We start from the raw sequence: 25,118 nt of genomic DNA on the forward strand, positions 1-25,118 counted from the left end.
GGCTACAGTCCTGAGGAGAGGTGCTGGATTCCTGCCAGCTTCATTTCGGACAAGACTTTGATCAAGGACTTTGACAAGACTCATCCTGACCAGCCTGGACCGTCAGGAGTCGGTCCTAAAGGGGAGGGTACTGTAATGTCCCGTCATATCTGTTAGTCTTGTGTCATGTTCTGTGTTTAGATTCCCATGTCACGTCATGTCCACGTCTTGTCCTTAGTGCGGTTCCTCAAGTTAAAATCACTCATGTCAAGTCTTGTGCTCACTTCCTGTTTTAAGGTGAAACTTACCTCTTATCTCATTTCAGGTCCCTTGACTTCCTGCCATTATAATTGTCAGCCCCGCCTTGATTGTTTCCACCTGTGTGCCCTTACCTCATGTATATATAGTCCACACCTCCCTTTGTCCTGTGCCAGTTCGTCTTGTGATTCATGTGCTCTCGGTCATTGATTCTCGACTTACCCGCATTGTTTCCAAGTTCTTGTCAAGCTAGTGAGTTAGTATAGTTAGTGAGTATCCTAGTACTTTGTAACTAATGTTTTTGTAGCTAAGTAAGTTTAGGGTTTTGGTTTGTATCGCAGTGTTCTTTAATTTGGAAATTAAAGAACGCCTTTTTTTTCTCCAAATTGACTCTTGTGTGTGAGTCGTGCGTTTGAGTCCAGTTCCTGTATGCCTCAGAACCTAACACTGTCCTCAGCGATGGTGGTACCCAGTATTTGAGTGCTACATACAAGGATGAAACGGTCACAGTATTTTTGCAGCCAGAAATGCTAAATTGGTGACCCATCATGGCTTCCTCCTGAGATACCCAACATTATAACAGCCAGTCTCTAACCAACTTGGTTCACTCCATGTGATATCAAAAAAGTTGATCCCTCAATATCTTTCCATCATCTACAAAGTACAAACCAGGAGCACGAAGGAATACCTTCAATGTGGAAGATAAATGTAGTACCAACTTGCAAGAAACTTGTCACTGCCCACGACAAAGCATCCCATTTTACTAGCACCTAACCACCTTACACATTTATTCCCTCCACCGTTAACACACAATGGTTACGGAGCCTACCATCTGCAAAATAGACTGCAGCTACTTGCATCTCCCTATCCAAGACTTATAAAACCTCCAAGCACAATAACAGCAAGCCCACAAGAGCCCCACCCCATGCAGGTTCCCCTTCAAATCACACACCATCTTAACTTGGATATATTTTGCTGGTAGAGACAAAATGCTGGAGTAACTCAACGGGTCAGGCAGCTTCTCAGGAGAGAAGGAATGGGGAAACGTCACCCATTCTGTAAGGGTTAACATTAGGTAAGCAGCTATGTAGGTGCTATTGCAAGAGTGTAAAATGTTCCAGCTTGGTTAAATCGCTGAGGCATCCTGCTTGTCAACACGTAGCATGTTTTATGGCTGATCGCATCCGTCTGATATCAGCAACCGGTGTTCAAAGCTTTGATCTGTTAAGAAGAACATCTTGCCACATGGACTGCCCCTTGTTCCCAAGAATGGAGAGGACACATAGCTCACGACAGACACGGAAGGCACATAAGTCCCGAAGGACACATAAAATATATGGGACATTGTAAACTTGCCATATAAGGCAGCGATGGAATCGTACTGGCACATGTATTACGGGTATAAAGTGGGTGTGTATGTGAGTTTTCAGAGGGAGAGGTGACACTAGCTGCCTGAGCGTTTCTGAACGCTCCCGTGCCTAGGCTCTCTCCCACCTGGGTGAGTACAATAAAGAGGTTAAACAAACTCAGTTGTCTGACTTTCTGTTAATAGGTCACGAACTACAACAATTCCTTCTCTCCCGAGATGCTGCCCGACCCGCTGAGTTACTCCAACATTTTGTGTCTACCTTCGATTTAAACCAGCATCTGCAGTTTTTTTCTTATGTATATTGCTGGTCCTTCAATTCACCAGATTTAATCTTGGAACGCCTGGACCAACTGCGCGATGGGAGAGCTATTACCAGAAACACCACAGTGATTCAAGAAGGTGGCACACCACCACCTTCTCAATGGTCACTGGGGATGGGCAATCAGTGCTGACTTTGGCGAAGATGCCAAGATCTGGTAAAGTTAATTAAAAACATACAGTTGAGTTTTCTAATTTTGATTATCACATTAAGGTGACTTCGTGATAACACAGCCCAATCAGAAAATGATCACATTGTACATCAATGGAACAAAACCAAATCATATCATATACACATCTCAAACAGTTCATTAGCTATATCTGTACAGGTACAAAGTCTAATGATGATACAAATCTTGCAATTTTCAACAATACAGTATTCACATTTGTAAAGCATGCAATCTGATCGCTTCATAGTCTGTTGAAGAATTTGTGAATTTTTCTGTAAAGGTAAGAATGTGGTTAACAGTCATCACCAATATCTTTGCATGAGTTGAACAATGTCCAGTGAATACACATGTACTGTGACATACCAAAAGTTTGTGTTACTGAGGTGCATTATTTCAGCATAAATTGTTCAAAAATGATAGCTTAGACTACAAACCGCTCACATTTACTGCACTGTGTGATTATATAGATACAAATTAAACTTGCCATAGGAAGCTAGGATTTGTCTACCCCAGTCTAATAATCATCGTGCAAAATTTGATATCAGGTTCATTTGGCATTGAAAATTCTGTATGGAGTCCCATTCTTTCAGATACTAATTATCATTGGAGATTTTTTTTAAACAAAACAAAAATATCTTGCTTTACTTTTTCTTCTGGTGTTTTTTCTTCACACTGTTTTGCGCTTTTACTATCGGTATTTGGTGCTTTAGTTTTAAATTACTGGGCTCATAATCGGAAGGCTTGAATGTGGAGAGGTGTTCAAATCCCACAGGCACCTGGAGAACTTGAATTTAATTAATAGAAGGATGTGGAATAAGAAGATAAAATCATTAATGGTAAGTATTAGACAACTGAAGTTTCATAAAAGCCCATTTGGTTCTCTAAAGACCAGGAAAGATACCCGCCTCCCTCATATGGTCTGGCCTTTTATGATTCCTGATCAATATCTGCTCCTTGAAATTACCTAGCAAGCCACACAGTTGCAGAAAATGGCAGTGAAATTCACCACACAGACTACAAAATGAAGGCAGCAGTTCATCATCACTTTCTCAAGGGCAGTTCAAAGAAGGGCATTACATGATGGCCTTACATGGAATATATATATATATATATATATCTATATATATATATATATCCCACAAAAATATTTTAAAAGTATCTGATTTGACTGTGCATCAAATATTCTTACATTTACACTTTCAGACTTTGTGCTGCTCATTCGCGACCCTTCAGTAACTGGTTAAGGAAACACAGTGCTGGTCACCTGGCTCCTACAAGCCAAGTGGAAGATGCGGTGATGATTACAATAACCTGCAGAACAAAACCAACAGAATCTATGGGCAAGTGCCCACTACACACAGCCAAATTGGTCCAATGTGTCAGAAAGTTGTGCCAAATAACTTTTGATCTTCCACCACAATCAATCTGTATGGGTCTAGACAAGCTGATTTTGAGAATAATTTTCTATTTTGCAAGATTTGAGCAGAATGCATTGGGTTTGCAGAGATCACGGACACATTTGCAGTGGCAAAGACTATGATTTATAACTGGAACAGGCATTGCAAGTTTGATCAAAAATCTGGAAAATACTTCCATTCAGGAGGAATTAGCAACATGCTGTGACTTCCTCTCACAGGTTGAAGGTCAGTCTTGAGGTGCTCCAGAAGAGGTTCTGTGTATTTAACGAGAGTTCCAGCATTTAATACGGTGGACAAAGTTCAGAGAGAGCTCTGGTCAACATTTGTATTGATGGACTTAAATATGCAGTGTGTGTGGACATTGTGTCAGGCAATATGTGGAGATGGACTTGAATCATGCTTTCCCTGCTGAGAGAGCGGGGACACATTCAGTGATATGCTGGAGACGAAAGGAGGACGTGTTCACATGCTGACATGAATACGATCATGAGACCACATCTCCCTCACTGACACTCGGCCACCTCTCTGGGACAGCCCTGAGGTGCTGTTGACGTGCAAGTGGGTTGGAGCCCCCGGGTCCAATTGTTCACTGATAGTCTTGCTGGTTGTCAAGTGTCACCTTTCATGATCGCTGTTTGATCGGGGGTTTCTCTCTGTGTCCTGTTGCATGGAAGCAAAAGGAATAGAGTATTTTGTCCAGCGAGGATTGGGTCACCTTGAGGGGAAACGGTCCCTGGACAATCTGGTCCTCACAACTGGACCCTGCAGACTCCTAGTAGCCGTAGATCTCGTTTTCGACCCAACCTGATTCTCTGCTTCTTGATGCTTGGTCACTGCAAGACTCATAAATATCATTAGTCACAAAGCCGCTCTCAGAGCAGTGGCTGTCAACATTATCATACTCTCCAGAGAGACTGTGCAAGCCTCGATTAGCTGGAGTGGTGCGGAAGGATGTGTTGTTAATGTGAGGTCGAGTTCCAGTCAAGTCTGCCTCTGACTGCTTTCTGATGATGTTATAAATCTCCAGGTTGGGTGACTGGGTTCTGACAGGCTCCATCCAGAAGCTGTGCTCTTTCACAACATTCTCACTTCTTTCCTTCCTCCTTAAAATAAAATCGTTAACTTGAACTGCAAGCCAGACTGTGACAAATTTGGATTGCATTTCCCTTTCTCACACTGAGCAGCCCCTCCCAGTGGTAGAGGAAGGAAGGCAGAGGCAGGGGAAGTCACTGAATTCACACTGATGCTGACGTTGGGTTTTCCCTCGCGGTGGGGTTGGGTGGTCCAGCATCGTGGGGTTGGGTGTCCGTCACTGTAGAGTTGGGTGGATCATCACCATGATACTGGGTGGTCTGTTGCTGTAACATTGCGTGGTCTGTCACCAAGGGGTCTGATGCTGTGACATGGGGTGGGTTGTCAATGTGATGTTGGGTGATCCATCATCATGACGTTGGGTGGTTCATGACGTGGGCTTGGGGTCTCTGGCTCCATGGGCTTGGGGGGGGGGTCCTGTCACTACGGGGTTGGGTGGATTATCACCGTGACGTTGGGTGGTCCATCACAAGGGGTTGGGGTCTCTGCCTCCATGGGGTTGGGTCCTGTCACTACAGGGTTGGGTGGATTATCACCGTGACTTCGGGTGGTCCATCACGTGCAGTTAGGTGGTCTGTCACCATGGGGCTGGGGGGAGGTCTGTCACTGTGACATTAGGTGGGTCCATCACCGTCGGGTTGGGTGGTCTGTCACTGTGACATTGGGTGGTGCATCACCATGACATCAGGGTTCCGTCACCCTGGGTTGTCACCATGGAGTGGTGGTCTGTCAGTGTCCGGGCCACCTGCTATTTCCAACTTACCTTCTCACAAAGAAACGGAAACAAAAGACTGCACTGGAGACCAGCAGCAGGAGGAGCAGGGGGATCATTGGAATGATAATGTAGATGATGTTGAGAGAATTGCCTGCAGAAAATAAATGCTCCAATTACAAAGTTAAATCTGACATTTTGAAACCTAGTGACCAGGATAGAGCACGTGCATCTTGTTTGAAATATTCAAACTGAAAGTGAACTTTAGAAATGTTTGTACATATGGGAAGTCACTTGGCCCATCATGCCTGAAATAACTATCCCAAACTAACGGCACCCTCCAGTACTTGACACAGCCCTGCTGGTCACAGGTCCTCCAGTATAATCGGTGCACTTTTCAATTGTGAAGTTCACTATCTTGACCGCTTTTCCACTCAGTGTTCTGGACCTCCACCACCTTCTGCAAAAATCTTTTTTTTTTCACATTTTCCACAAATTCCTTCCTCCAATTATCCCACGAATCACCCTTGCTCGGGAAAACAGATCCTTCCCATTTACTTAAAATAATTTTACATTCTGCCCCTGAACCTTCACAATCCAAACACAAGGAACCCCCAGCCCACCCCAGCCCACCCAGTCTTTCCACAAAAGCTGCAATTCTCCAGACTTGGCAACGTCCCCTTAAACCCTCCCTGCATCCTCTCCAGGTCAACCACCTCTTTTTTTCTTATGTGGCAACCACAACTGTACACAGTACACAAGCCATGGTTTAGCTGTCACTGTTTATCCATCCAGCATTTGTTCTCTGCCCTTATCAACCTTGCCTCAGCCAATAAAGGATACATTCTACATTGCTTGAGATAGATGGTTTTGGGTTAACGCTAAGCCAACTGAACTCAGCCAGGGCCGGGGTTTTGACAAAGGTCTCTTGAACCATCTTCAGGAATTTCAGATTATGGAGCAAAAAAAAGAATTCAGGATTCCTGCGACATTCGTATGTTGAAAGACTGGAGCGACTAGGCTTGTATACACTGGAATTTAGATGAGAGGGGATCTTATCGAAAAACATGTATGATTATTAAGGGGTTGGACACGTTAGAGGCAGGAAACATGTTCCCAATGTTGGGGGAGTCCAGGACAAGGGACCACAGTTTAAGAATAAGGGGTAGGCCATTTAGAACTGAGATGAGGAAAAACTTTTTCAGTCAGAGAGCTGTGAATCTGTGGAATTCTCTGCCTCAGAAGGCAGTGGAGGCCAATTCTCTGAATGCATTCAAGAGAGATCTAGATATAGCTCTTAAGGATAGCAGAGCCAGGAGGTATGGGGAGAAGGCAGGAATGGGGTACTGATTGAGAATGATCAGCCATGGTCATATTGAATGGCAGTGCTGGCTCGAAGGGCCGAATGGCCTCCTCCTGCACCTATTGTCTATTGTCTATAATGTTTGTGAGAGGTTACCTAAAATTGGAGCAATCTATGTTCATACCGTTGGGTTGTAAGGTACCCAAGCAGAATATGAGTTGGTGATTCTCCAGTTTGTGACTGGCCTCCCTCTGGCAGTGGAGGAGGTCCAGGACACAAAAGTCAGTCTGGGAATGGGAAGAAAAGTTAAAATGGTTAGCAACCAGGAGATCCAGTAGGCCTTGGCAGACTGAGCACAAGTGTTCAGCGGTCGCCGAGTCTACGCTTGGTCTTGCCGATGTACAGTGAGCCACATTGGCAACACCGGATGCTGTATATCAGGATAGGAGAGGTGCACATGAACCTCTGTCTCACCTTGAAGGACTGCTGGGGTCCCCGGATGGAGATGAGTGAGGAGGTATAGGGACAGAGTTTACATCTGTGGGTCCAGCAGAGATGATGACTCAAGTCCAATGAAAGTCAGCACCTTTAGCTGAGCAGAGGACCTGTGCCACAACAGGATTCCGTGCCTTTGGTCTTTGTCACCCAATTTTAGGGTTTGAACCCAATTTTAGTGTCAATGCCTTCCGCTAGCAGGGAGAGTAGCACTGATGAAATGGCTTGTACATTAAAAAAAGTGTTTTAAAACACTAGATAGATGATGCCAACAGTCCTTCGACCAAGAGTCACTTCCACCACAGATTGGTGAGTCCTTTCATTGAAAGGAGCTTCACGGGATTAGTGCAGTAAAACTCCGCATTAAACACAGAAGGCAGAAGCCAGTAGCCCAAGAAGATACTGTGTGTGCACTGCACTTAATTTCCAAAGTTCAGTAAAGTAGGTTATGCCATCGTATCGCGTTCAGAGCATGCAGTGGATGATGATTCACATCCCATGCTGCTCAGTATTTCCATAGTTACCTTCTGATTTGCCAATAATTACAGGTGAGTCCTCCTCGCCCTCAGTAGCTGGAACTCCTGATTCATCTAGAAAAAAACGTTAAAAGCAAATAAATGTAGGTTCTGCCATTATCCTTGCTCAGTTCGGGCTCAGTATTTAAAGAATAGGAAGTTGGATACTTCTTAAGGCTGCTGTACTTCCTGCTACAGTCCCAGCCACCTTTGTGCATTAGCTACATATTACCGCTTGCTAAATGTAACATGTACTCTGGTGCATAGTTGACTGACACAAACAGAGGGGTTGGAAAAGGGTAGTCGGTGCTCTGGATTTACAGTGCAACTTAGAGGTTTGTGGAATTAATAAACCAGCATGTGTAGGAAGGAACTGCAGATGTTGGTTTAGAAATGGAATAGGTGACGTTTCACCTTGTGACCATTCTTTAAATTGCCATTCTTGCAGTGAATAAATTACCATTCTCACTATGTTGCTCAAACCTTTCTCTCTCATTACTTCATATGTAAAGGTTTGGAAAGATTTCCCCCTCTTATTGTTTTGTTGATCGCTAAATTGTACTAAAGTCAAAACACTCCAGATGTTGAAAATCCAAAATAAAACTGGAAATGCTGGAAATACTCAGCAGGTCATGCAGCATCTATGGAACGAGGAAAACCACAAGAACAGTCCAGGTGGTTAAAAGTTGCAGAGAAGGTGGAGGAGGGATTGGTAAATTAATGAGGGCAAGAGAGTGAGTAAACAGGGTATAATGTAGGTCAGAGCTTTTGTTGAGAACTGAAACTAAAAGGGAAATGTTGGAAATACCCAGCAGCTCATAGAGTGTCTGTGAAAAGAGAAAAAAAATAGTTAATATTACAGATGGAAAAATTCATCCCTGATTCTTTCTTTCGCTCTCTGTATCCATTTCAGGAGAAAGGTTAACAGTAAATTTCCATTGCAAGCAAATAGACTGACACAGCTGTCTCAACTATACTATCAGCCGCTATGCTTTCTGTAAGGACTCCGTTCCACTCTCCCAGTCCCTCAATTAATTTGTTTCTGCTCAGATGATGAGACAATGGTGCCGCGGTAGAGTTGCTGCCTTACAGCACCAGAGACCCGGGTTCGATCCTGACTATGGGTACTGTCTGTATGGAGTTTGGAGGTTCTCCCTGTGACCGCGTGGATTTTCTCCTGGTGCTCCGGTTTCCTCCCACACTCTACAGACGTGTGAGGTTGTAGGTTAATTGGCTTCTGAAAATTGTCCCTAGTGTGTAAGATAGAACTAGTGCACAGGTGATTGTCGGGCGGCATGGACAGGTGTGACTTGTATTTCACAGCCTTTACACCTCTCTTTGTATTTTCTGACTTTTCAGTTGTGAAGAAGGGGTTTCAACCTGAAATGTTAACTCTTGTTTTCCTTTCCACAGATGCTGTTTGGTCTGGTGAGTGTTTCCACCATTTCAGTAGCAGGATTTGCTGGCAATTTGTATGCCTTGGTTTTGCAACTCTTCATCCAAATAACTAGTTGCCTCAACTTTGCGAATGCTTTACATAATCTTGTAAATTTACTAAATTTTCAAAATCAATTAAACTTCTTAATAATCACTAATTGGAACAAAATCTGGGACATAAATGACAGAAAGTCTGGGGCATTCTGTGAAGGTTACTGATGCCTGTAATGTTTCAGTTCTGGGTCATCTAATCCTGAGAGATCTCAGTACCCAATGGAAACAATGCAGGCTGCTGGTCAGAAATTAGACAGATCTTCCCTGGCAAGAAACTTAAGACAAAATCAAACCGTTTGCCACCAACTACCCACGATTCGACTTGCTCCATGCAAGGCAGACACAAAATGCTGGAGTAACTCAGCGGGACAGGCAGTATCTCCATGCAGGTATCACAAAATGCTGGAGTAACTCAGCGGGTCAGGCAACATCTCTGGAGAGAAGGAATGGGTTGCTGCTCTACCTTCGATTTGTACCAGCATCTGCAGTTATTTCCCTACACAAGCATCTCCATGCAAGTCTGCTCCTGGACATTGTGATCTGAAGCTTTAGCATATCCTACGAAGTATTTCCCCTCATGTGCTAACCTGTTCCACAACATTACGTGATAGGGATTTCATCATTTTACCACTCTTCAGGTAAGCAATCTATTTACAATGGAGTCAAGTCAAGTCAAGTTTATTTGTCACATACACATACACTATGTGCAGTGAAATGAAAGTGGCAATGCCTGCGGATTGTGCAAAAAAAGAATTACAGTTACAACATATAAATTAAAGTTAATACAGAAAAGACAAAATCTAGTCCCTGGAGTTATAATAGTTAACAGTCCTGATGGCCTGAGGGAAGAAACTCTGTCTTATCCTCTCCGTTTTCACAGCTGGGGTGGCAGGGGTCCCTCATAATCTTGCTTGCTCTCGATCTGCACCTCCTGATGTATAGGTCCTGCAGGGGGGCGAGTGTAGTTCCCATGGTGCGTTCTGCCGAATGCACTACCCTCTGCAGGGCCTTTCTGTCCTGGGCAAAGCTGTTCCCAAACCAGACTGTGATGTTGCCGGACAGGATGCTCTCTACAGCCCCAGAGTAGAAGCATTGAAGGAGCCTCAGAGACACTCTGAATTTCCTCAGCTGTCTAAGGTGGTAAAGGCGCTGCTTTGCCTTACCCACCAGTGCGGCAATGTGTGTTGTCCATGTCAGATCCTCTTTGATGTGGACTCCCAGGTATTTAAAACTGCTCACCCTATCCACAGTAGACACAGCAATCCTCAGCAATTTTCATGTCACATCTCTGGTTTTGTGAAAGTGGAAAGGAGATGGAGGAGTTAAATCAGATGGTAATGTCATCCATAGATGTGTTGTGTTAACATTACCTCTTAGTATTAGAAAGGGGAAATACTTCACTCTTTCAAGGTGCACAAAATCTACATGATGAGAATCTATATGACAAAATCATGGTAAACAAGATTTATCTAAATATCTATGGCGACTCTTTGCATGCTGGCCTCAAAGGAATTACATACATCCACTACAATTGTTCCATTCTTTCAAATCGCCACCTATGTGTACTCATGGATGGCACGATTGTGCTCATGCTTGGTGATAACCTGCAGGACAGCATGCAAAGCAAGAGTTTCAGTGTATCTTGGTATAGACGACAATAATAAATGTGTAGGAAGGAACTGCAGATGCTGGTTTATACCAAAGATAGAGACAAAGTGTTGGAGTAACTCAGTGGTTAAGGCACCATCTCTAGGGAGAAGGAATAGGTGACGTTTTGGGTCGGAACCCTTCTTCAGACTCAGAACCACTGAAGAAGGGTTGCGACCCGAAATGTCACCTATTCCTTTTCTCCAGAGATGCTGCCTGGCCCACTGAGTCGCTCCAGCACTTTGTGTCTGACAATAATAAACCATTACCAATACCCCCACTCAACCTATTCATAGACAAAACGTTTCACCGTTCGCGATGGTGTCAGCTCACCCAACTCCTCCCCTGACAATCTTTCACCCCCAAGCCATTCCCTTGTTCCTCAAACAGTCACACCCACCAACTTTTTCACTCAACCAGTGAATACATTGATTCTTACCCGCATCAGATCTATTGTCTCCAGAGGGAATTAGGGTGCCATTCAGGGAAGGAGTCAGGGTTGGACTCGGAATTGTAGAGACTCGAACTAGGAGCAAAAACACACGGACACTACAGTTATTATTCCAACAGTGCCTCACAAACCTGCACACTCATTGACCGCGAAGGACAGGAGCAGCAGGCACATAGCAACACCACCACCTGCAGGTTCCATTCAAAATTACACACCATCCTGATTCTGAAGTATATAACCAAACCTTCATCATCACCGGTCTCAATCCTGGGCCTCCCAAGTCAAGTGTGGGAGTATGTTTACCGGTAGGACTGCAGTGGATCTAAAGGTTGGCCCAACACTCATGGACAATTAGGGATGAGAAATAAATGCCAGCCTTGTCAGTGATACTCGCAACTCATAACTGAATAAATAAATCTAGTTGGCATCAGAGATCAGCAGGTGAAAATCCCCTTCCCAGCTAAGGCTCTCCTCCCTCATAGCCCAGCCACCCACTATCAAAACCACCTCAAACCTCTGTGAACCTTGGATTAGCCCCTTCTACAGCTGACTCTGAGACGCTCCCAGGCACAGCAAAGAAGTGTCTTCTCCAGCTCAGCCTCAGTCTTTCCCTAGAGATCAACCCCTTCCTTAGTCCTTGATGAAGCATTGGGAGTATATACCAGTCAGGATGGTGTGTGATCCAGAGAGGAACCGGCAGTCCTGTCACACCCCCAGGTCTGATCCTACCCCTCCCACCACTGCCACTTCATCTCCCCACCTCCATGCCAGAAATTGCTGAGGGCTGGTTTCACTTGTACCAGCCCAACTCTTGAACCAACCACCACAAAAGACAAAACACCCCCTTTAGAACCTCCTTAAAAGCTTCTTCCACCACAGGCCTAGTCTCCCTCCAGAGCTGGGCCAGCGCTGTATGCCAAATCTGGTCACTCCGGAGCAGGAGAGAGAGAGCCTCTGATTCTCTGGCCAGCAACTGCGCATGGACATGCTAGCTGCCCGTACGGCCTGGGACAGACAGCTCTGAATTCGGATCTCTTGGCTGAATGTTTCCCCAAGACTGCAGGGTTACCTGGTGCATACTTGCAGATGAAGTTGTTTTTCATGTTGCATCGATCATCATTCCATTGATACAAGTACGGCCCTCCCATGCCGGAAGATGCAGAGGGCTGGTGATACATCACAACACACACTTCACTGCCACATGATGGCTCGTCCACATACCAGTACCTAAAATAAACGACAATTGTCAACTTATGACAGTTGGACAATGGGCAACAAGGGGAATGTAATCTTTAGATTGAGGACACACTCACTCCAGGGATTCCATCTTCTCCTCGCTGATTCTAACTCCCAGTCAAATAGTTCCTGGGTCTAATGACAGTGGGAGCTGGGCTTACTTTATGTTGAGTTGTGATGACTTGTTTCTCTATTCTTCGGTAGAATATAAAATGCTCGGACCTATACTGGTCCACCATCCCAAGATGGACTCAGTGAGCGAGCAGGCGAGCAAAACCCAGAGACTAAAGAGAACCGAATGTGAGGAGAGTCAGCTGTAGTTGGAATGTTCAGCCAAGACAAAGATACTAGAGGAACAAGATAGACCACTCGACCCTAAAAACCGTAGTATGTCATGGTGCCATTTTAGTAGTCAGAAACTTGCAGAAACATTTAAAAAGAAAAATAACAAAAACCTGTGAATTGATAGATGAGATATATTCTGCATTTTAATGGTACCGTCACACATACTGTTCCCCCAAAACACTGATTACACTGTGAGAGGCATAGCGAATGGTGGGTTTTGCGTACTAAAATGGCGGCTGTTACGCTCTTTGGGTGCTACACTTCAGTATAGGCGATTTCAACTGAGTGGTCCATCTTGTTCTTCTAGTATCTTTGGTTTAAGACCCACCCCCAACTTCTCAGGGTAATTGAGAATGTGCAATAAATGCTGGCACTGCCAGTGACATTCTAAGAATGAATAAAGAACAAAACATGCTGGCAAAAGGGCAGCACAGTAGTGCAACTGGTAGAACTGCTGCCTCACAGCACCAGAGACCTGTGTTTGATCCTGAATTCGGCTGCTGTCTGTGCAGTGTTTGCATGTTTACCCTGCGAGACCATAGGTTTCCTCCGGGTGCTTCAGTTTCCACCCATATCCCAAAGACGTGCACATTTGTCGGTTAATTGGCCTCTGTAAATTGCTCCGAATGTGTTGGGAGTGAGAAAGTGGGATAAAATTGAACTAGTGGGAATGGGTAATCGATGGCTGGTGTGGACTCAAAATGCTGGAGTAACTCAGCGGGTCAGGCAGCATCTCAGGAGAGAAGGAATGGGTGACGTTTTGGGTCGAGACCCTTCTTCAGACTGGTGTCAGGGGAGGGGGCGGGGCAAAGATAGGATGTAGTAGTAGATGGCTGGTGTGGAATCGGGGTGTCGAAGGGCCTGTTTCCATATTGCATCTCTAAACAAAACTAAACTAAACTAAACATGGTGGAACATAGCATAAGAGCAGTGACAAGGTTGATGATAACTCCAATATTTGCTGTTTCTTCTATGAACGGTAGAAGGATGCCCACCTAAACTTTGCATCGCTCCCATCCAGCCACTGGTACAGGCTTGGACAATCTGCTGAACTCTCGCTGCCATTCTCTGTCCGCGAGAGTCCAATCCAAAAATCTCCATCGCCAGCAGACAAGCCTTGGATCAGCTTCTCAATGAGCTGCTGCTCATTCTCTGACTCAATGCTGAGCAGGACCCCGCCATCGCTTTGACAGGCATGTTGCGCCTCCTTGAACCCTAACCGGCGTGAAGCATCTTTGTAGTAGGCGATTTTGTAACATGGTCGCTCAACTCCCCTGCGACATACTGTCTGACCTGCGCAGAGAAAAAACAGAATCAGTTAAAGTCGGCCAAATAACAACTTGCAATTTCATCATATTTGCAGTTTCCAAAGCACCTCACAGAAAAATGATTAACCAAAATTTGTTGCCCAACCTTCAGAAGACTGGTTGCTTCCCTTTCTTAGAACACGCAGTTCTTCTGAACTTAAACAAATAATTTTATCTCCACTTAAACATTCAAGTATGAGCACAGAAATAGACTCCTCTGCCCACCTAGTCCACAATGATCACCTATTTACACTAACCCAACATTGATCCCACTTTCTTCTCCCCACATTCCCATCAATTCCCCCCAGATTCTTCCTCTCACCTGCACATCTGCACATTTTACAGAGGCCAATTAATCTAACACGCACATTTTTCTTTGAGGTGGGAGAAAACAGCCAGAGCTGGGGGAACCCCATGCAGGTACAGGGGAAGAGTACAAATTCCACACATACAGCACCCAAGGTCAGGATTGAACCCACGTCAATGGAGCTGTGAAACAACAGCTTCATTAGTTGCACTGCTGTAAAATTCAGACAAATATCTTAATGATTTAGGATCCTTTCTGACCAATTTCACTCTTTGATGCATCCGATGAAACAGAAAGGAGGCCTGTTCTGGCAAAGTTGAATTAAATGTGACGATCATAAAGACAATGGAACGGATGGCGTGGGCAGGATGGGCCAAAGAATCTGCATCCGTGCTATGTGATTCAATGACTCTACTCGAAACAGAGATTAAACCTTTCTCTTCCTGCCCATCTTCTCACTTTGGGGAGGTGTGGATTCACATGGAGGTATGTTCAACTCATTGATTTTGTTTAGGGAAATATTATTCTTCAGTTTAGAGCCAGCGTTCGAATCCTTTCTTTGAATTGGGAAGTTACTGGTTAGAGAAATAGGAAACATCTGCTTTAATTCCTTTTCATTTTGCAAAATCATGCACTGATATGTTTCCTAACATATGTAGAAATATAACCGGCCCTGGAGCTCAGTTATCACACATCCTCCACTACCAAAATGAATTCAGTGCCTACCCAATCCCATGTAGCTTCTGGACAGTGGTTCTGATGTCTTCAGGAATTTGAAAATTTAAAAAAAACTGCAGATGCTGGAAATCTGAAATGAATACAGACAATGCTGGAAATACTCTGCAGGACATGCCACATAAAACAAAGAATCTTCGACCTGAAACAGCGACCCTTAGTTTAGTTTAGAGATACAGTGGGGTAACAGGTCCTTCGGCTCATTGAGTCCGCACTGACTAGCAATCCCCGTACACTAACACTATCTTAACACACTCGGGACCGTTTACTATCTTTACCGAAGCCAATTAACCTACAAACCTCTACGTCTTTGGAGTGTGTGAGGAAACAGTAGCACCCGGGGAAACCTCACGCGGTCACAGGGAGAACGTATAAATTCCGTACAGACAGTACCCAGAGTCAGGATCAAACCCGGACCTCTGGCACTTTAAGGCAGCAACTCTACCGCTGATCCACCGTGCCGCCCTCTGTTTCTCTTCCCATAGATGTAGCCTTCAGGAATATTTGTTTGCAGTGGTTGCAGTGCCTATGCCCACCTGTTGGTGGCTCTGCCCATTAGCAAATGGTCACCTATGCCCACCTGTTGGTGGCTCTGCCCATTAGCAAATGGTCACCTATGCCCACCTGTTGGTGGCTCTGCCCATTAGCAAATGGTCTAATGTTTGGCACAATGGCATCAGTCGCAAATATTAATTTTAGTGTTTTAAAAGTCTTTCAATCTATGTACAGTGCCACCAAGGGGCAACAAGGTACACACTTCAAAGAGGATGAGATCCAAATATGAAAGACTTGCTCAGAAATTGCAACACAAAATGTTCAGTCCAATTAAATGCATTCACCTCCACACAAACAGAATCCTAATCGTACCAAGCTATTCTTCAATATTGTCTCTTTAGTCTAGAATTGTACAATTCTCATGCTCTCAGTCCTATATTTCTGCTAAATCATAGGAGCAGTTGATTTTTAACCAATCTGTCATAAAGATAAACACATCTAAAAAAAACTCCACAATCTCATTGAGTGAAACAAAAAAAGAATCTTGCTTTACGTTTTACAAGTTTCTCACAGCAGCACAGTGAATGTGCAGTATACCTTCTGAATCCTTCTGCTACTGAGCTGGCTGTGTGGAGTTTGCATGTTCTCCCTACGACCGGATGGGTTTCGTCCAGGTGCTCCGGTTTCCTCCCATATCCCAAAGACGTGTGGGTTTGCAGGTTGTGTAAGAAAGAACTGCAGGTGCTGGTTTAAATCGAAGGTAGATTTATAGGTTCACTGGCCTCTGTAGATTACCACCAGTGTGTAGAGAATGTATTAAAAATTGGGATAACAGAACTAGGGTGCATTGGTAATCGATGGTTGGCATGGACTCGGTGGGCCAAAGATAAATTGAATTTATCTTTCAATCAATATTGTGATATCCCTAAATGCATGTGATAGTCTAACTGTAACCATATGATCTGGTATGGATGCACCTTTTGATATCTTCACTTCAACATTTCAGAGTTCCAATTAAGGCATGCCAAATGCTGCATATAATCTGTTGGAAGTCCAAAGTCTCAAATCCCTCTGTTTTTCATTCACTTATTTATTCTCCCCAAATAAAATTGTTACTTTATCCCCTCCAAATTTAGAGTTTAGAGAGGTACAGTGGAGAAACGGGCCCTTCGGCCCACTGAGTCCATGCTGAGCAGCGATCCCTGTACTCTCGCACTATCCTGCACACCAGGGACAATTTACAATCTATACCGAAGCCAATTAGCCTACAAACCTGTACATCTTTGGAGTGTGGGTGGAAAATGGAGCACCCAGGGTAAACCAACCCAGTCACGGGGAGAACATGCAAATTCCGTACAGACACCACCCATAGTCAGGATCGAACCCGGGACTCTGGCACTGGAAGGTGGCAACTCTACCTCTGTGTCAGCGTGCCACCCTAAATGATCTACCTCAAACATAAGACACAATTTCATCCACTGCAATTAAGTCCATTCTGTTACTTAATCAAAATCTCCTGGCAATGGCATCAAATCTGGAAATGTATTTACAGAGATATTTTAAGTTTGTTTGCAAATTTTAACACAGCCCGTATCAAAATAACTGATCAATATCCACGTCCAAAACTTCTCTGGTCCTAACTATATTTCTCGGACTCCAGCATTCAACTGCACAGCCTCCCTTGAAGTTGTCAAGCTGGAAAGGGTACAGAGAGGATTTACAAGGATGTTGCCAGAATTTGAGGGTCTGAGCTTAAGGGAGAGGTTGAGTAGGCTTGGACTCTATTCCTTGGAGCGCAGGAGGCGTGATCTTACAGAGGTGTATAAAATCATAAGAGGAATAGATCAGGTAGATGCACAGAATCTCATGTCCAGAATAGGGGAATCGAAAACCATCAGACATAAGTGAGGGGGGAAAGATTTACTAGGAACTTGAGGGGTAACTTTTTCACATAAAGGGTGGTGGGTGTATGGAACGAGTTGCAGCAGGTACATTTAGATAGGTACATGAATAGGACAGGTTTAGAGGGATCTTGGCCAAATTCAGGTAGGTGGGACTAGTGCAGATGAGACATACTGGCCGGTGTGGGCAAGTTGGGCTGATGGGCCAATTGCCATGCTGTTTCTATGACTTTCTTGGGAAACAGCCCATGAGCAGGTGGACGATTGTCTCATGCTTACTGCAGCAACCTTGACTCCAGTGTGCAGTGGGACTGGCACTCTGTGCTTGAAGGACCTCAGGAGTCAAGAGTATTTAATTCTCATATGCACCAGCAACAGAACAATTCTGACTTGTTGTGGCTTTACATACACGTTAATGCAACAACACAACAAATAAAAATACAATAATCAATTCCTATACTTGGTAAGCAGGCCATTGCACAACCTGATATACGTAGCACAACCTAAGCAATGTCCATAGTGGATCGTTGTTGATGGAGGTTTCTGGTTAGTGTTGTGTAGTGTGGTTCAAGAGTCTGATGGTATTGGGAAGGAGCAGTTCTTGAAACTGGAGGTCCTGGTTCTCAGGCTCCTGTAACTTCTCCTTAATGGTAGCAGTGAGATGAAAGTATGGTCAGGTGTGGGTCTTTGATGATATTAGCTGCCTTTTGGAGGCAGCGCTTTCAGTAGATTCTCTACTGGAGAGATCAATGCCCATGATGGACCGGGCAATGTCAACCATCTTCTGTAATCTCTTTTGTTCTTGGGCATTCAAATTCCCGAACCAGGCTATGTTGCGACCAGTCAGTGTGCTCTGACAGGATAGGCCGTCCTTGCCACCGGCCAAGCAAGATGTTAGTAGGATTTGGCAATGTAGCATTCCCCACATGATTTTCTCACAGCACCATGTGATAGGATCCGCTGTCTTCCACTACAGGACCTTCGGGGCAGGCAGTTGGCAGGATGACTTGTGGTCAAAGTTGGGTCTTTTGCACAAATATTCTGCGAGGGATGGGTCATGGTCCAAGTGAAAAGAATGTTCTTCAGTAACACGGCCAGTGTCATCCTTCACAACACTGGAGTAGCAGGAACTTCATTGTACCTGTACATCACTGTACTTGTACCAATGACATTAAACTCGACCTGACTCGAGTATGTGTATACAGTGTTTACATACAGCTTGACACAGACACAAAGGATGAGGGCTATGTTGAGTGCGCTTGTAGATTTGCACATGGCATCCCAGTGGATACGATCCATGATCTGGATGTTCAAATGAAATGGAAGATGCCCATATTGGCAGCCAAGAGCAGAAGTGGGATATGGGCCACATCTACAGCATGCACAGGAACATCAAAAGCATGTCCCACGTTGGAACTAGAGTCAAGCAAGTAACTGCAGAGGCTTGCAGAGGTAACTGCATGTTACTGGGATATGTGATACAAAGCAAGTAAGAGGTCATGCAGAAACACAAGGGGAGGCTCATGAATGGGTCAAAGTCTGAGTTTATGGTTATATCTACTTTTCCTAGATTCCACCACTGGAGCAGAAAGTTCCTAAAACTTCCTAAAACATTATTTTTTAACTTAGAAAAATAAAATCATTTTCCGTAGCCCTGGAACACCATTTAAATTGATGTGAAGTCTCCTCATGGTCTAACACGTTGAACATCCTAGCAATTATTTATGCTTTCCAAGGCTAGCTTATCCTTTCAAGGGTGTGATGCTCAGAAATGTTGACATCTAACCAGGACTTGGTATGTGTGGCAGATCTCTCTCTTCAGATATAAATGTGCTATCATCATTCTGATAGACTAATTCTTCGTTAGATGTTTTTGTGCTTCATTAGTTCATTCGGTGACCTTCTGCCCAGATCATTAATTCTCTGGATTAAGTGTTCTCCAGTGTCCCCAACAAGAGGACTAGATCATACCGATCTAGTTTCCAAGCCCCCCACTGCTCACAGTCAGTCCATATGGACTTGGGGGAATTCAAAGTCTCTCTTGCTGGCGCTCCGCATCTCAACATCAGGGATATAGTCATCCCGTAATGTCCTTTGCTCCAGGTAATAAACAGCGTCTTTGCAGCCTCTCCGTACTCAAGACCTCCAGATCTGGTAAACATATAAGATTATTAAGGGGTTGGACACGTTAGAGGCAGGAAACATGTTCCCAATGTTGGGGGAGTCCAGAACAAGGGGCCACAGTTTAAGAATAAGTGGTAGGCCATTTAGAACGGAGATGAGGAAAAACCTTTTCAGTCAGAGAGTTGTAAATCTATGGAATTCTCTGCCTCAGAAGGCAGTGGAGGCCAATTCTCTGAATGCATTCAAGACAGAGCTAGATAGAGCTCTTAAGGATAGCGGAGTCAGGGGGTATGGGGAGAAGGCAGGAACGGGGTACTGATTGAGAATGATCAGCCATGGTCACATTGAATGGTGGTGCTGGCTCGAAGGGCCGAATGGCCTACTCCTGCACCTATTGTCTATTGTCACACTCAAACTTTTGTTTTGTACCTCCTCATGTTTAGTTACATCCTTCCTAAAGCTGGGTGACCAGAACTGCACACAGTGCTCCAACTGCGGTCTCACCAACAACATACAGTTTCATCATGATGTCCTATACTCACCGTCCTGACCCATGAAGGCAAGTGTTCCAGACGTCGTATTTGTCCTCACACCTCACACTTGTCCAAGTTAGATTCTATCTGCCATTACTTGGCCCACTTCCCCAGTTCATCTAGATCATGTTATAATCTTAGATAACATAGAAAATAGGTGCAGGAGTAGGCCATTCGGCCCTTCGATCCAGCATGGCCATTCAATATGATCATCCAAAATCGGTACCCCGTTCCTGCTTTTTCCCCATATCCCTTGATTCCATTAGCCCCAACTCTCCTCGCAACATTCTTCACTGTCCTCTACAACACATTTTAGCATCAACTGCAAACTTACTGATCATGTTAACAACATTGTTATCCAGTTCATTAATATTCACAAGTAACTATCTTCAGTATTAACGATTTTCACTATTTGAATAATGCTGAGCTCATTTTTCTTCTGTCCAAAATGGATGACCTCACCATTATCTACATTGACATCAATCTGACACATTGCCAACTTAATTGATCAGTCTTCCTGCAATGTTATGTTCCCAGCTCTACCCAACCACCAATCATTGTGTTATAATAAACTTAATTATTTCCCTTTTTACTGTATTACTTAAATCAATAATAGATATAATAATTGAGGCCTCCTCATTAAATGAGGCATAGTGATTTATTTCTTCCCACATTGAGGAGTTACCCATAATCCCTACACTCTGTCTTCTACTGCTTAGATAATAATCATAATCATTAATTTCCATCATTTCCCAATTACTTTCACCAATCTGCAGGGTGGAATCATATCAACTGCCTTCCATTGGACTTCCTGTGTTTACTAATTTACTTATATCCCCCCCAAAAATCAATTATGTATATTGTACATTGCCTAAGTTGAATTGGAATTCATTGCCACAGAAGGCTTTGGAGGCCATCAATGGATATTTTTAAGGCAGAGATAGATTCTTGATTAGTATGGGTGTCAGGGTTTATGGGGAGAATGCAGGAGAATGGGGTTTGGAGGGAGAAATCGATCAGCCATGATTGAATGACAGAGAAAACATGATGGGCCAAATGGCTGAATTCTGCTCCTATCACTTATGAACTTATAAAATTGGTCTCAATGGGCTAAATCACAGTAATTCCGACTCGAAAACTTCTCCACAACTTACATGAGACTAATGGATGTGTAATATCCTGGTTTCTCTCTCTCTCACTGATCTTTAATAACAAAGTTATATTTGTGATTCACTACTCTAACACACAATTGCTAAACCAGGTGGCACTTTGGAAGATCACAATTAATGTATCTACCATTTCATAATCATAATCATAATCATACTTTATTGGCCCCAGTTTCTCATTAAAACTGGGGCAAAAACAATAAAGTTCCAGGGATAAATAGGATTCCATAACCGTTGCTCAACAAAAGGCTAACATTTTTATTACTGACATTTCATCCAGGCTCAACAACTTATTGTGAAGAAATAGTTTTAAATTTCCAGTTCCTTTGTATGGAGAAGTGCTTTCTAACCACATCTATACTCAGATCGAACAGGATTTAGGCTGATGCACCTTGGACTCTGTCAACAAAGACAATATCCGATTTACCCAGTCAAATCATCTAGTCATTTTAAAACACCTCAATTTGCTCACTGCAGAATGATCTACACTCATGGAAACCAAAGTCGAGTCTACGATAGTCATATAGTTTAATAAAACGATATAGCATGTAAGAGGTCTCCATTCCACTCTGACCTATCAGTCTCTGGCCTCCCGCAGTGTCACAATGAGTTCTAATTGAAGCTCAAGGAACAACACCTCATCTTCTACCTAGTCATGTGGCAGGATTCTGGACTCATTACTGACGTTTACAACTTCAGGTAACTTGATTTCTCTATCTGTATCAGTCGTTTTTCTACGATGTTGGCTCAGATTGCTCGCTTTTTTCCCCCCCTTTATTTATTCTCTGGGAGTGAAGGACACACAACAGCCTTTCTTGCTGGGGTGCATCTTGCTCCCTGCTTTCTCCATTGATTGATTGAAAGATACAGCATGGAAACAGGCCCTTTGGTCCACCGACTCCACGCCGACCATTGATCACCTGTTCACACTAGTTCTATGTTATTCAACTTTCTCATCAACTCCCAAGAGGGGCAATATAAAGAGGCCAATTAACCTACAAATCTGCACGTCTTTAGGATGTGGGATAAATCCAGAGCACCCAAAGAAATCCACGTGGTCACAGGGAGAAGGTACGATCACCATACAGATAGCACCCGAGGTCAGGGTTAAACCAGGGTCTCAGGTTCCTGTTTCTCCCCAGAAGCTCTAAGGCCATTGTGCCATCCATGTTCACCTCTCTGGCAGTTCCCATTCATTCATTAATCAATCAATCAGATAACCTTGTTGCCAGCTTATCCCCATGGCCACCTTGGAACCATTCCTTTCCCTCACCCTCCTGCTGTTTAATAAGCTTTTTTTTGTCTCCTTCCCAATTCTGATAAAGGGTCTTCAACCTGAAATGTTTCTTTTCCCTCAGATGCAGCCTGGCTGCTAAGCATCACCAGCATTTGCTATTTTTATATTATTACAGGAGGTCCATTGGCTCCTCAAAGTTATATTCAATCCGTTTCACTATCCCACTCTTTCGCCACCCCCTTGCAATGTTTCTCCTTTAAGTTCCATTCCATTCAGTTCCATTCTGGACTATCATGAAATCTTTGTGCTCCAAATTATCTGGCAATATATTCCAAATCCTGACCACACATGAAATAGTTTTTTTCCATAAGCCATCCTGGGTCGTTTTGCCATTTACCATGCATCTGTAAGAGAACAGAAAGTGTTGGAAATACTGAAGGGGTCAGGCAGCATCCAAATAGAGAAAAAAACAGCCAAAATTTCAGGCAATCTAAATCATAACATGGTACTCAATGGATTTCATCCCACTGACAACTCTTTATTTTCTGTAAAGAAGGTGGTTAGAAGAAGCGTCCCGACCAGAAGCGTCACCTATCCATTTTCTCCAGAGATGCTGCCTGACCCGCTGAGTTAATCCAGCAATTTGTGCCTCACTTTGGTAAAACCCAGCATTTGCAGATCTTTCTTATTACGGGAGAGGGAAGAGGGAGAAAGGTAACAATATCCAATCAAACTGCCTTCACTCAGCCATGTCTTGACATCACCCATCATCCATCACCCATAGGTTTTAATCGGATTGCTGTTAAAGCAAGTGATATTGACTGGTTTGTGCTCCCAGTTACCGGCGGCAATGAATGGACAATGGCTAAATTACAGAAGCTGAACTCACTGTATTCTGTAATTATCCCCACCCCCCCAATCCCAATCCCCAACGCCATCCAGAAAATTCAATATACTCAATCACATAAAGATTTTAGTTTTCAGAGGTTGTGTTGCAAAAATGATATTCTGTTACCAATTTGCTGAGTTCTCAATAGCTTTCGTGTATTTTTTTGCTATGCACCGTAAAGCTGTGGTAATTATAATCACCCAAACACGTTAATTTGTGAACAATTATTTACAACTTTCCCTTTCCTTTTTAAAAGCTAAATATTCAGTGATTGGTTGTGGCGACGCCGAGAGGAAATTGGGTGCAAGCTCGAACAAGTTCTCGCCTGGAAATGTACTGAGTGAGGCTCCGATCCAATAACTAACTCTCAGGATATCAGAATTCAAAGTTTTTTCGGAATCCCAAGTTTGAATTTCAAATGTAAAGAAACACAGCCGGGAGTAACTTGTGCAGATACCCCGGACTCACCGCTCAGTAGTTTGAAGGCGATGCTGCAACGCAGACAGACTACCATCACCGTCAGTAATGTCTTGGCTTCCATGTCCCCCACAACATCGCCTGCAAAGCGCCGGAATCTCAGCAGTTTGGGCAGCTTCGTGCACCCGGAGTCTCCATCTCGCCTCCGCCGGGGGAAATCAGAGCAGGAAGCCGTGAGGAAATGAGAGGATTTGGTGAGACTCGCTCCCTCTCTCTCTCTCACACACACACACTCTCTTTCTCTCCCTGTTCCTTTCTTAGGGTCTGCTTCCACACCACTCTCCCACTTTCTTTCCCTCTACCCCCTCTCTTTCAATCTCCTCCCCCTTCTGGTGCTTGCTTGTCTATCTCCTTATCTTCTTGTATCGCACAATTTCACTTTCTATCTTTTTAATCTATAATTTCCTCTCTCTCTCTCTCCATCTCTTTATCTCTCCCCTCTCTCTGATTCACTCTCACTCTCTCTGTCTGTCTGTCTCTGGTGCAGTGGGACTGCAGGAAGCCAGCTGTTCCGAACGATCAGCACTTTTTAACCATTACAGAAGAGCCAGCAGAGGGAGTTTGATCAATAAACCAATTAACCAGAGAACAGTTTAAAAATAACACCAAAAAATGTAAGTCCGTGCCCAATATATTAATTTATAGAGGTTCACAGTTGTGAATATGGTTAAAGGAAAGCATAATTCAGTAGCTAGATCCCCAAACCAATAGGAACTGCAATAAAAAAATAGATATGGTATAGAACCCAGAAATGATAGTATTTAAAATTGTTGGGAGCCTGTATGGCAACACTGCCTGCTCGTGTAAAGTGGGGAGAGGGAATAAACTAAATGGTCAGCATTGGAGGTGGTCAAAACCTTGTTATGTGCATGACAACCCTTTACCTCATCTCCTGGACATTTGTCTTCCTGTAGGAAGAGCTTTGTTTATTTTACTCTTTCGCCTGGGAGAAACCAAGTGAGAAATGTCTTTCCACTGGCAAGAGGATTAGTTATCGAATACCAAAAAGATTTACGATTATTGGGAAGGAAAAGAGAAGAGACTGGAGAATTGTCTTGTGTACCAAGTTGTTACGAGCTGAAATTCACTGCCTGAAAGGGCAATGGAAACAGATTCAATAGGAATTTTCAAAAGAGTATTGTATATAA

At 43.8% G+C, this 25,118-nt stretch overlaps 1 protein-coding gene across 1 annotated transcript; it reads right to left on the bottom strand.

Moving 5' to 3' along the window:
• Window positions 1–1,936: 1,936 nt before the first annotated feature.
• Window positions 1,937–24,719, bottom strand: layna (layilin a). The gene is made up of 7 exons (XM_078426862.1): window positions 23,962–24,719; window positions 13,795–14,092; window positions 12,288–12,445; window positions 11,207–11,293; window positions 7,639–7,704; window positions 5,368–5,470; window positions 1,937–4,615 (listed from the first exon to the last, which is right to left on the bottom strand). Exons 1-7 carry the CDS (start codon window positions 24,032–24,034, stop codon window positions 4,285–4,287), a joined length of 1,116 nt encoding a protein of 371 aa, XP_078282988.1. The 5' UTR covers window positions 24,035–24,719; the 3' UTR covers window positions 1,937–4,284.
• Window positions 24,720–25,118: the final 399 nt, after the last annotated feature.

The sequence above is a fragment of the Rhinoraja longicauda genome, chromosome 32 (genome assembly GCF_053455715.1).
Source record: "Rhinoraja longicauda isolate Sanriku21f chromosome 32, sRhiLon1.1, whole genome shotgun sequence".
In the NCBI taxonomy this organism is placed as follows: domain Eukaryota; kingdom Metazoa; phylum Chordata; class Chondrichthyes; order Rajiformes; family Arhynchobatidae; genus Rhinoraja; species Rhinoraja longicauda.

Bases quoted from the DNA above. Each gene is read 5' to 3' on its own strand.
- layna (XM_078426862.1), bottom strand. From the start codon at position 24,034: ATGGAAGCCAAGACATTACTGACGGTGATGGTAGTCTGTCTGCGTTGC. The intron at 12,446-13,794 runs GTGGGCATCCTT...CGTTTATTTTAG, and splicing joins GGGAGCGATGCAAAGTTTAG to GTACTGGTATGTGGACGAGC. The intron at 7,705-11,206 runs GTAAGAATCAAT...GTTTTTTTCTAG, and splicing joins AGACAATAGATCTGATGCGG to ATGAATCAGGAGTTCCAGCT.